General features: G+C 40.0%; 1 protein-coding gene across 2 annotated transcripts in view; it reads right to left on the reverse strand.

The window, feature by feature from the left end:
- Positions 1–13,467, reverse strand: part of malrd1 (MAM and LDL receptor class A domain containing 1) — a 99,671-nt gene that overhangs the window by 13,426 nt on the left and 72,778 nt on the right. For both annotated transcript variants that reach the window (XM_033639494.2, XM_033639493.2), the window contains exons 21-26: positions 11,973–12,153; positions 7,598–7,726; positions 7,321–7,482; positions 3,761–3,918; positions 1,791–1,992; positions 916–1,194 (exon numbers count right to left, since the gene is read on the reverse strand). In XM_033639494.2, coding sequence (XP_033495385.2) covers positions 916–1,194; positions 1,791–1,992; positions 3,761–3,918; positions 7,321–7,482; positions 7,598–7,726; positions 11,973–12,153 — 1,111 coding nt within the window. The remainder of the gene's footprint in view (positions 1–915; positions 1,195–1,790; positions 1,993–3,760; positions 3,919–7,320; positions 7,483–7,597; positions 7,727–11,972; positions 12,154–13,467) is intronic.

The raw sequence follows: 13,467 nt of genomic DNA on the forward strand, positions 1-13,467 counted from the left end.
TAGTGACTGGCGTCTGACGCTCAAAAAATTGGACATTTTTAAACTTTTCAGCGCCTACAAAAATGCGTGTCTAAAAAGACACCGGAAAACGGCCATTTAAAAAGATGCTTGAACGCCGGTCAGACGTGCTGTATCATAGGAAAACAATGGTTTTACTGGCGTCACGTTTCTAGCGTTTTATCTCTGTGTGATCGCTCCCTAACAGTTGGACAGGTGTTCTTTTCATGAAATTCTGCACCCCTTTTTCTCCAAAAACATACATTTGCTCATTGCATCCAGATAGTTCTATTTTAACTTCATCAGTGCACAGGACTGGTCTACTGTAACTGCACAGTAGAACAGTGCACCTCCACTCTAGAGTCTGATAAATCTTCCTGCAGGTCTTTTGCAGTCAGACGGGGGTTTGATTTGCCTTCCTAACAATCCTACAAGCAGCTCTCTCTGAAAGTTTTGTGGTCATCAGTTATTTTAGTTTTCAGAGTGCTAGGCAGCTGTTTAGAGGAGCCCATGGCTGCTGATTAATGGGACAAGGTTTCAGGAGTCAGAGTATATATAAAGCTTTGAAATTTCCATCACCTCGCCTTTCCTAACGATGACTGTGAACATGTCATAGCGCTAACAAGCCAATTAAGGTTTGAGACCCTGGTAAAAGTTGTTTGAAAGCTCAGATGTCTTGGGGTGTCCAAACTTTGCATAATGCTCCTTTGCTTTTTTTCACTCTCAAATTGTACAAAACAAAACAAAAAAGGAGTATGCATTTGAGCAGCAGTAACCCAGGCCAAGTAATCGGTCCATTCCAAACAAGCATGTTTTAAACAGGCACTGAACTAGTGCTGATAATTGTTGAGAGGCGTTTTCTCTTTTCCCAGCACTACATGGTTACTGGTACCATGACGAAGACACACATATACTCACGGCAGCTGTACTCATCCTCTCCATGAGGACAGTCTGGGACGCCATCACAACGCAGTATGGACGGGAGGCAGAGATCATCTGAACACTGGTAATATCCAATAGGACAACGATCCTGAGGAGGAAGAGTGCCAGGTACCACAGTGGGACAAAACTCTTCATCGGACTGGTCAGCACAGTCCAGCTCTCCGTCACACCTCCAACTCTCTGGGATACACTGATAGGCGTACAAACACTGGTATTGGTCCACATCACATGTCAGAGGCTGGGGAGTTACTGGTCCTGAAGTGATGTTTCAAAGAGAAGATACATGCATATAAATACACATTCGTGCACAGCTCTGAGCACGCCTTAAATCCCCATTCATGGATTTCAGTTTACACAGCATTCTCCAATGACAAATCTCAGAGGATTGTTTTGAAACCCAAAGAGAAAGTGGTGGAAAAACAGAGAGGTATGTTAAAGGTCTTCTTTAGAAAGTCGACTGAGGAAGCAGTTCAGGGGTAAAAGGAGAACGGCAGGGTGGGAGTGAGGACACAACACAATATAAATGTAATTGCTTCCCCCCCCCATTGCCCTCTGTGCCATCCCTCGGCGCTGACCCCGTCCCCACAGTGAATTTATATGGACCTACAGGGCAACAGGCTCCATTAACTCACTACACTCACCCCAAGGGTCCACACAATTTATATGGAAACGAAGCAGAGGAGCACGGATGTAAGAGGACGGAAAGTGTGGAAAGAAGAGGAAACGGGAGAGGGTGTAAATACCTTGAAAAATGAGCACAGTGCTAAAGGACAAGGAAAACAAGAAACTGAATGGAAAAGCAAAAAGAGACGAAAGACAGAAAGGAAAAAATAAAATCATTAAACCTTCACCTTCTACCATACACTCTGCAGTGTAGGAGATGTCGTCCAAAGCGATGTCTGTCCACATGTCTCCTCCCACCTCTGCCTGGAAGGTCACTCTGAAAGGTGCCGGGTTGGACAGGATGACATTAGCGTATGTCCAGTGGTTAGCATGGTTTCCAGTGGTGGCCCACATCAGCAGACTGGTGCCACTGGGTCCAACAGTGTAGACCTGGTGAGGTGCAAAACCAAAATAGATATTTTGGGTGACACGAAATGAAACTGAAGATTACAGTTTCATTTTTCGTATATAAAATTAAACTTAAAATTAAAATACATTTTGATCTTAATGTTTTTTCCCTCATTTAAAACAACTTTAGATTCTTTGACTTTATACATAAAGGTAGATTTTAGTCACAAGTAATGACATTAAAATCTACTTACTCCATGAATTTACATTACATGGCTCTTTTTTGAAGTTTAAAAACTAGATTTGGATTTGTGTCATATCAGTTTTCACAAACTACTCTTTAAAGGGTAACTTTGGTATTTTTAACCTGGACCTTATTTCCAATGTTTTTGTGTTCAAGTGTCTAATGGAGACAACAATTTTTGAAACTGGGTCCAGTATTGAGCGAAAGCGCTGGAGCCAGCAGTTGCTAATCAGGCTGCGATGTAACCACTCAGGGCATTTGTACGCTGTCAATTTATGTCCACTAAAAGTGCTTGTTTTTGCCACAGACAGGCTCAGATTGTTAATATAGGTTTCTCACAACTTATAGAAAGACAGACCCTTTTTTAAAGAGTAAGATGCTTTTTATTTAACCAGAAAACAGCCCCAAAACGACTAGCACCAAACCAGCCAGACTCCATTTAAATAATCAGTCATTTTAGCATGTACATAGTCAGCCCATTTTCCCATCAAACTGGGTGAATTAAGGGGTTATTTGAACCAAACCAGAGTTGGTGATTGATGGAACAGTGGAAAGACAAACCACAACTGCTTTCTTCAGTAATATTTCATTTCTGTCTACTTTGAATGAAGTGTGTTTTACTATAACAAAATTGCTGTTTATTTAAATGGAGTCTGATGATTTTGGTGATAGCTGTTCTCATTAAACAAAAATGATCTTTCTCTTTAACAAAACAAAGAAAGTCAATCTCTGTAGGGATTTTATCCATAATGTTGTCTGACACTTACAGTAACAATTTGAGTCTGTCAGTGGAAAAACAAGCACTTTCAGTGGACGTACATTGATGGTGCACTATTGCCCTTTAACGTTACATTGCAGCCTGTTCCTCTGCATTTGCCTGCTGCAGCCCTCTCGCTCAATACTGGACCACTTTCAAAACTTGTTGTTCCCATTAGTCACGTAGACACAAAAACAATACTTAAGTTACCCTTTAAGTAATATATGGGAGTGTAAGTGAACAGCATATATCAGAGCCTGCTCTTACAAATTAATAAATCCTTCAAACAGTATTGCAACTGTCTTGGGCATTTGTTCTTTAACATAAGATTATAATAAGATTATAAGTTATAGCACATTTGTAAATATCTACTTTATGGTTACATTTAGTTTTGGGCATTTTTCCAGTGCACATCATACCAAATGACTTCTTATTAAAATGTGCTTATTGTTGTCTTGAAATTAACCTAGCTGACAAAGACACCTAAACCAGACATGAAAAGATGGATATGATAATCACGTTTGTGAGGTGACATGCTTTGATGGATTATTTCCTGGCAGGGAGATTTTCATTTCATCCTGTGGGTATTAGGTGATTGACAGTAAGCAGAGTGTAATGTAGCGAGAGGCGCAGTAAAATATGAAAGACATTTCTGTCAAAACCAAATTAAGCCTTCAGGTTGACTGTGACGGATCATTACAGCAAATGACATTAAGGAAAGAAAACATGTTTGGAAGCTGGATGTCTGACACAAACAAACACATAAAAACTTTGGATTATTTATGGAAATGTGGCTCAGATTTAATCACCTTCAGCGTTCCCATCCTGTCTGAGCCGTGCATGTAGAACCAGAAGCGCAGGTGACACTGGCCGATACTGGCTGGAAATGGACTCCTGGTTGTCACCTTGGCAACGTCGCCTTCCCTCTGTGTGGCTGAGTGTATGTACAGGAAATTCCCTCCACCACCTTTGGAGATAAACACAGTGCAGAACACTTCACATTTATGTGGGGTTTGAGTAATATTTCAATGTGATGAATGACAAAGCTGCAACCATTCAATTCCAGCTTTACTGCGGGCAAGAAATCCAATAACGTTTTCCTGTTGGTTCCAATATACATGATATTTGGACAGAAGAAAGCATTTGTGCTGTCGTGAAATTTTGTAGCCTGCAGCCAAAAGCTGCAGAGAGCTTCTTCAGCTCAGCTAGGCTCGGAGATGAGACGGCATCTGTGTGAGGCTGGAACAAAGTGGGAGTTTTCCACATGAGTTAAAGGAGATTTAGGGCCATCACAATCCACAGCACACAGCAAACCCTGCTCCAACCCACAACACTGGATTCTTGTCCTCTGACTCAAAGAATAAAAACAACGTCTGCGCATTCATTCAGATAAAAAAAAAAAAATGCGGTGTACACACATGATGCCCCGTCGTTCAGACATAAATATAATCTAATAAGTGATGTCTGCATATGCACCTCTTGGCCTTCAGCTCCTATGAGCATGTGTGTGTTACAGATGGCCTCGTTTATTGATCTGCTCTGTAGTGAGATCATAAGTTCACTCTATGACACGGTGCCCAGTCTTCAGATTCATGTCTCAGATCAATAAATTAAATTGACCAATCAGTCGTGAGTGTGGACTCACCAACAGCCAATATGATGAGGCATTAGCGCTACACTGTAGACTAGCATCTGTTGGTTCACTGAGTGCATTGTTAACAATAAAAAATACTGCTCTTCCAAATATATTGGAGGAAAAGATCACTGAGATGCACAACACATCTGCCAGTACAACCAAACAACAATTAAACACTACCTTTCAAGCTCTGAATTACCTGCTGTTGTCTTTTGCTTTCTTTTCTCTCTGTAAAGTACACAAACTGTAGTGTACACTGCCACATAGTTTCCCCTCAAATAAACTCCGGGCTATACAAAACTGTAATAAGGTTTTTCATTATTTTCATGCTGCTATCTTTTGCTTATCAAGGTCATCCTCTCAATATCAAGAGTCATTTTTCAAGGCCCATGTACCAGGAAAAGGAAGCCGCATCAACAAACAGAAGAAATACTGACAGCCAAGGTACGGCACAATTATTAATGAATGCAGACTACAAAGTCACATTGAAGTGTAACCAAATCGCCAGAATAAATGTTGGCAATGTATGTAACCATATCCTCACTCTCATTAAAAAATACCTGCTTTTATGGCTATCCATGGCTTGAAATGTCTCAAATTCTTGTTAAAAAATACCCTTTTTTGTCGCCACATTCAGGGCTAGTTAAGTCTCGAAATCTCGTTAAAAAATACCCATTTTTGTCACCGCTAACATGGCTGAAAAACTCCCAAACTCTCATTAAAAAGGACTCACTTTTGTTGCTACAAACATTCTCGTTGAAAAATACCTATTTTATCACTACAAACACAGCTGGTAAAGTACTGAAAAAATACCAATCTCTGTTGCTACAAACACGGTTGGAAATGTCCTAAACTCTTGTAAAAAAATAACTGCTTTTTCGGGGGCGTCGGTAGAGTAGTGGATAGTGCCGGCCCCCCATGTACAGAGGCAATGCCTCGCTGCAGCAGCCGCGGGTTCGATTGCGGCCTGCGGCCCTTTGCTGCGTGTCACTCCCCACTCTCTCACTCCCCCCATTTCACATATTGTCCTGTCCATAAAAGGCAAAAAGCCCCCAAAAAATAATCTTAAAAAAAAAAAAATAACCTGCTTTTGTCGCCACATTCCGGGCTGGTTAAGTCTCAAAATCAGATAAAAAAATGCCCACTTTTATCGCCAATAACATAGCTGAAAGTCCCAAATCTTGGGAAAAAGTACCCACTTTTGTCGTAACAAACATGGCTGACAATGTCCCAAATTCTCGATTAAAAATACCCACTTTTACTTTTGTCGCCATAAACACAGCTGGTTTTCAGTATCAAACTCTGGTTAAAAAATACCCATTTTTGTTGCTACAAACATGGCTGGAAACGTCACAATATCTGGTTAAAAAATGCCTGCTTTTGTCACAACTGACAAGGCTGGAAAAGTCCTGAACACTCAAAAAATGACCCACTTTACTGCTACAAACACAGTAGGAAATGTCCCAAACAAACCAGCCATATCGCTACAAGCCGCTTTTCTTGGTCTCAAACAGCAGTCTGCTGCTGTCTGCAGCTTGGCAGCTGTCTCGTCTGGATGTCACATCATCCCCTCATCCTCCTAATGAGAAACTCAGCTCACATACATGTAATTTGAACCACGTCATATGGCTGAAACGCACAAATGTAGCATATCCGTGGCTTGCAGAAAAACACAATGCTGACATTTTATTCTGGCGACTGGGCTGTGGAAATAAGGGTTCACACTGCCTTGTATAGTGTAATGAAAGTGTAACCTAAGCACAAATGTGGTGATTCATACTTCAGGAATAATTTCAAATTAATCAGTAACAAAAATCATGTTTTGATACAGCAGCGTCACTGTACACAAGATAAACAACAAGTCTGATGCTGTTAAGCTCAGTTTGACTCAGGCTGACATTGATCAGGATGTATTATTAACCCTGCCTTCACATGCCTGTCGGAAGCTCCTATTTCCCAGCTGTCAGGTTGTAATTAGAAAGGCGCTGCACTGAGCTGCCTGAGAGCTGAAAACATGGAGGATGTCAGGAGGACGCAGTTGTTTGTTCTTAATTTGGAGATTTTTATTTTTTTTTTGACAGTATTATTAATCTTTCACTAGAAAAACAAGACAAAAAGCAAACACATGCTGGGAGTTTGAAACATAAACAGGACAGGAGCTCATTCTGTCATGATGAGGAGGTCAAAGATTAGAAAAACTCACAAACCTATGTATTAAAAATATTTCCAAAGCTGACACTTATAATTAAAACCAGAAGGGAGATTCATGTAATGTAGTTAAATTTAGGGGAAAAAAACACTTTGGTTTAGGTTCAGGAACCACTGTAGCTTATTATTATTATTATTATTATTATTATTATTATTATTATCATCATTATTATATCTTTTAATATAACGTTTTCATTATATTTAATTTTCATTTCTTTTTTTAAAAATATTTTGTAAGTCCAACTTCACCAGGAGAGACTGCAGTTTGTCTCCCACTTCCTAACAGTCATTTTAGTTTTTGACTGTGACTTTAACTGAGTCCTTCCCTAACATTGCCCACGGGGTTATTACTGTAACCATGATGATGAAGGTCCCCTAGCTTTAACAAAATAGTAATTTTAACCCCAACCACAATGTTTCCCTGACCAAGTTGTGTCTGAACCTAAATCTAACCAAACCTAAACCACAGTGATATAAAAGTTTCAAACAGACAGAGATAGGGTTGGCAGCAGAGCGGGTACTGACCAGGACTGTGGTCAGTGTGAGGTCCAGCACCAGGTGTCTCACTCCGATGACCAATCCTCCAATCAAAGTCATCATCAGAGTCCTGAGAAAGGTGACAGGTGTCTTCCCACTGGTTTTCATCCTTGTTGAAATTACAAGCGCCCGGCAAGCCGACTATGTGCTCTATGAGAGAGAGAAAGATGGAGGGAAGGAGCCATAAATCTGGGCTGACAGTTGTTTTTCTGCTCTCCCAATTCACTCCCAATTCCAAAGAAACCTATTTCCTATTTCTACTCACCGCAGTCTATCTCATCGGATTCATCAGCACAGTCTGCCTTGTTGTCACACACCAGGTGGGACTCAATGCAGTGGCCACTGTGACACACAAAATCTGTGGCTGCAGGGCAACTGACCGTCTCCACAACGTCTAAAAACAGACACAGACAAACATAAGAACAGATCTGAGGGAGAAACAACAATCATTCATGTTTATATTCGACATCGGGTAATGTTATTTCATCTTTTTATAGGACCAACCCACTAAACAGGAAACTATCTTCCCTTTTTCCATTCAGACGAATCACATCTAACATCAGGGGGAAATGCTACAATGAACAACTGTGTCTTATTAAAACTTCCTGTTCTCTGCACCAAAGGACACGAGTGGCGGAGAAGACAGTAAACAAAAGCAGACACAGGCCTGTCAGGGAAATCAAAGCGTCCCTCCTCCCCCTCCGCCTCGTTCGAGACAGAACAGAGAGGAAGGAAAAGAGATCAGGTGGAGCAGAGACAGCACACATATAACTATATTACAGTATGTCCGTGTGTGTGGATGTGTGTGCTCTTCTAAACTTCAAAGGCAGAAACACTGAATGATGACTGCAATGAGCAAAGACATGAACTTCTTTCCAGGAGTTCAACACAGTTAATACCATCATAAGAAAAACTGTAAATCAATTTTAGTATGCATATAAAGGGGACCTGTTATGCTCGTTTTCAGGTTCATACTTGTATTTTGTGTTTCTACTGGAACATGTTTTCATGGTTCAATGTTCAAAAAACACTTTATTTTCCTAATACTGTCTGTGCTGGAACATCTGTATTCACCCAGTCGTGATACCACTCAGTGTCATTCATATTTCAGTGTCCATCATCGCAGCCAGGGAATGTTAAAATTATACTTTTTCAAAAAATAACTGTTAAATAACCCTTTTGTAAAAAGATTTGTGTTAAAAAACTAACTACTCAAACTAACCCTAATCCAACATAGACAACCGAGATTACATGTTTTCCTTAATGTTAGCATGTAGCTACATGTAGCAGTATACTTACAGCTGGGAAATGACTGTGTATAGAGTTATCTCCTCACTTTAAAATCAACCAGAAAAGCCTCTGAACACAACCGGAAATGTTCCAACATGAATATGATCTGAAATCAGGGAGAAATTAACATCTGCAACCTAGATTTCATGTTTCCCTGACGTTAGCATGTAGCTGCAAGTAGCAGTGTACTTGCACCTGGGGAATACTCGTGTATAACAGCACTTTCTTGCCTCAAAATAAACAATAAAAACTTCTAAATTCAACTGGAAATGTCCCAACATGAATTTGATCTGAAATTGGGGAGAAATTAACAACTATGGCAACCAGGATTACATGTTTCCCTGATGTTAACATGTAGCTACATGTAGCAGTGATTACATAGTGTAAACACTTGAAGTAACATGCCTGGAGCAGATGACCATAATGAAATCCAATCCAAACTGACATCAGCTTGTCCCTAAAGTAGAAAAAAACATTAGAAAAGGTCTGAGGTTTTTGCTCACAGTGATTACTTTTGCATACCTCATTATTTGAAACTTCGGCCACATTTAATACGAACATCCAACATTGTAACATTATATATATGACAGGAAATAAGGAAAAGCATAATAAGTCCCTTTAAAAGCTGATGGAAGTTGTCTGTAAGTCTCCTTTAGTTTTGGACGGACAGTTTGGTCCTTGCATGCAAGCCTCTAAGACTGTTTTGATCTATGTCTCAGTTTGTCTGTAGGTCAGTGTTTATGTCTCCCTGTGTAAGTGTGTTTATATTTTTGTGCTCCAGAGAGCCTTGGCAGAGCCGCGAATCGTCCCACATGGTGTCCAACCTTGTGCCAGGTCCTTGTTAATGTTTAACATCTGTCTCGGACATAAACATCAAACGGCGTCTGTCAGCAACTGTCATCCCACGGAAAAATCTCTCCCTCTAAGACCCTCTCTGTCTCTGTTCACATACTGAGTGTGCCAGTGGCAGAATCAATTTCATACCCCAAACTATCAGTTGAAAAGATCATAAAATAATTTCACAGCATATTTATATCTTGCTTGTGACGATTATTGGAAGTACACTTTGATAAAACAGGGACAGAGGATAGCAAGAGAGAATGTAATTTATTCCACGTTATGTAATATAGTCTGAAATCTTTTGAAAGTTCTGATTAATTTTGTGAGCCACTTTTACTTCTGTGATTACTTATTCAGGTAAACCATCAGAATATGAAATCAAATCTTAAATTTGATTTTTTACATAAATCATCAGTGTACCTTTAACATTTTATTCTTGCATTTGCAAAGACAGTCAATTTACAGGTTCAGTAATCTTCAAAGACAAGTTTAAAGATATTAAGACTTTTAAGCACAAGTTAGATATGGACTGACTGGTTTGAAAAGCCGACTGACAATCAATGAGTTAACGGCAGTCTCTAAAAGCATGAATGTGTTTCTCAAAGTATCAAAACTTTAGAGAAATACTTTTAAATTAAAGAAGCAAGAAGTTAGATTTGTGCTGCCGCTCTGCACAAAGTGACCTTAGTATACTGTATGTGCAGAGGTTTGCTGAAAACCAGTGACTCCGTGATTACTTTGCCAGGTGGTGAGATTTTTGGCTTTTCATAAACTTTCCACTCCACTGCTCCATTTTGCAACAATGAAATTTCAAGACATTCCCCATCTCCTCCGCCCACCTACTTGCACTTTTGACACCTCGCAGACAGATGAAACTGCTGCAAAGTATTTATGTTACAAAGGGGAATAACTTTATAGATAACAAGGCAAAGCAACAAACAAGGCAGAAGACTATTAGTACTTTGATTATCGCATGATCATACTTCATTTTTCAGCTTGAGTTCAGCTTATATTAGGTATCTGATGTTTAAATCACAGACATTGACCTGCGAGCTAAGTGACAAAACTGATAACCAGTCGAATATCTGTGAACTAAGTATGAAGCTAAAGCCAGTGGGTTGGTTAGCTTAGCTTAGCTTAGCTTCGCATAGCATTTATTTTTGGACTTTCGGACTGAGCCAGGCTTGCTTTTTCTCTAATTCCTGTCTTTATTCTGAGCTAGGCTAATCACCTGGTGGCTTAAGGTCAATACTTTGCTGCACTAGATGGGTACTGATGTTCCCATCTAACTCTGACTAAGATTCTTTTATCAGTGTCCAACAAGAGTGAGCTCAGTTCAGTGGAGTCATGTCCATACTTCTCACAGATATTCCGTGCAAGAGGGCAGACAGGTTTATGTTCTTCATTTTGTATGCCAGTCTTACAGCAACACACATGTTCCTCTGGTGGTGTTCGACTCCACTTCCCCATTTACACTCGGAATCTGTGAGAAGGCAACTGGAACCGTGTAATTTATTCTCAGATGGTCTTCACTGTACCGTATTGCTGGTATACAGTGGATGAACAGATATATCTGGATTGATGGCTTGATTACTTTAAGTAGCCTACACTGCTACATGTAGCTACATGCTAATGTATGGATAATATATAATCTTGATTGCCGATGTTGCAAAATACTCCATGATTTCAGATCATATTACTGTTGGGTTTAGAAGTTTTCATTGGTAAATTGTCACATTAGAAAGTGCTGACATACTCCATTATAGTCACTGTCTTGCTGCAACACTGCTACCTGTAGCTTCATGCTAATATCAGGGAAACAAAACATGATCTTGATTGGCGATGTTGAAGAATTCTCCCAGATTTTAGATCAAATTCCTGCAGTTGTGAAATTTTTGGTTTAAAGGCAATTATTAGTGAATTTTTACTGCAGGAAGTGCTGCTATTCTCTGTAACAGTCATTCCCTGGCTGCAATGATGGACACTGAAATATGAATGACACTGAAATGCTGAGAAATCAGAGCAGACTGGGTGAATACAGATGTTCTAGCTCAGACAGTATGAGGAAAATATAGTATTTTTTGAACATTAAAGCATATAAACATGTTCCAGTAGGAACCCAAAATACAAATATGAACCTGAAATAGGTCCCCTTTAACACTAAATCCCCTTTGAATTCATTTTTTATACAGTTAATTATATTGTTGAATGACTCTTGTTCCAGTCTGGTGTTCATGTCAATGGCAGTTACTAATGGAGAGTTGTTTTTTTTGTAAAGATATGGAGAGACACATTGACAGATTAGATGAGGAGGATTAGGAGCACATTTCAGGTTTTTGGGGGTGTATTTTCTTGAGTTAGTAGTATTGATGCTAGCGCAATTTGATTAGCAGTAGTTAGTACTTTGCATTAATGGCATCTGGCTGGCAAAGGCGGCTCCACAGTTTCATTATGGTCATGGGCAACATTTACACTGCTTACAAATTGTGCATCCTGTTCATATCACCTACTTGGGGCACAGTTTATGAACTCCAGGTCATCCAGTGCAGCTCCGCCACTCACATCCATCGAGCGGATCCCCTCGAATATCACCTCAAAGTTCCTTAGCTTCCTCAGAGGGATCTCTGCTCGGTTCCACTTATTCCCTTGATGCCCCGTTTTGTTCCACACCTCCCACAAATCGTTCTCTGTCTGCGGAGAAGAGCAGTGATGACAAAAGACAATGATGTGGTGGCATTTCTGGTTACAAGTGTAATCATTTCATAGAGCCTCGAAACAAATTCAAAGCTACAGCGACTATTATCAGAAACATTTATGTCAAAGTTTGAGTATCACTGAGTCACAAGACAAAACTTTGAGTGAAAATGAGCTGAAATTATCTATTGGGCAGACTGCTGAGAAACAGGGAACACCATCTAAGTGGAGTCATTAAAGAATCATTAGCATACCATTGTTGTAATAAGTTCCCCTGCCTTGAGACCTGCTATTCAGAATGAAACCGTGCTCAGCCTGAGTTATGGTAATGGATTTCTCTCATGCCACATATGGAACATATTAGAAGACAGACCGATGGTTATTCCTCTGTAAGCCCTCTCTGTCTTTTCCCATGGTACAAGCCAGGCACTACATCATGACTAATACAGCTTTGAAACAACAAATGTGACTTTGAAAGGGGTTTAACGCATGTATGTTGTTACGAGCCAGCATCTCACCGCAGGTTTTTAATGTTGTGTCGAGAGCATGAATGAGACATTTACAAAGTCATATCATGTCACATTAAAGATACAAGAACATGGAGAACTGGTACAGTTACTGGTGAGGCAGCACAAATTGTTACTTGTAAAGTTAACGGTTCTCTTTGCCCTTTTCAAAGAATGATGAATGGAAATAAAGGGAGATTTATCTGCAAGTACACTGTGACAATGGTATTACCCTCTCTGCAGCATAAGGGAGAAAGGATCGATAACAAAATATCGATACCACAGATACTACATTTTTCGTTTTGAAGACTGGCTCTTGTATCAATAGGATTGATATAAAAAAGGGATCAGTTTCTCTCCTCTACGTTGTACTCATTTGTATTTCAAGAGTAAAACTGTCTGTGTAGAAACGTGCTGTTATGGTGAACACATCTAGTGCACACACTCTTTGTTTCCTCACTGCTGTTGTCTGCCTCAAACAACATACAGTATGTGTCACACAGGCGCAGCACATTGTGGCGTGCATCCTTACAACTTAATCTGACACATAATTGCAATGATGACTGAACGAAGGAGGAAGAAACCACGAACAAGAAAGCTTGGAGCTGCAACAGAAATATAGGGAGGAGGAGGGAGAAGCCTCAGCATCCAGTCCCCTGACACAGAGACGGAGTTCACTGTCTGTCACTGTAGAGCGGCTCAGGCAAGAAATACTCAGGTATACAGAAGTGAAATTAATATCTAAGTCAAATCGGATCTTTAGCATTGGTAATGAAATAATTCATAAACTGTAATTGGTCAGTGT

The sequence above is a fragment of the Epinephelus lanceolatus genome, chromosome 20 (assembly GCF_041903045.1).
Source record: "Epinephelus lanceolatus isolate andai-2023 chromosome 20, ASM4190304v1, whole genome shotgun sequence".
In the NCBI taxonomy this organism is placed as follows: domain Eukaryota; kingdom Metazoa; phylum Chordata; class Actinopteri; order Perciformes; family Serranidae; genus Epinephelus; species Epinephelus lanceolatus.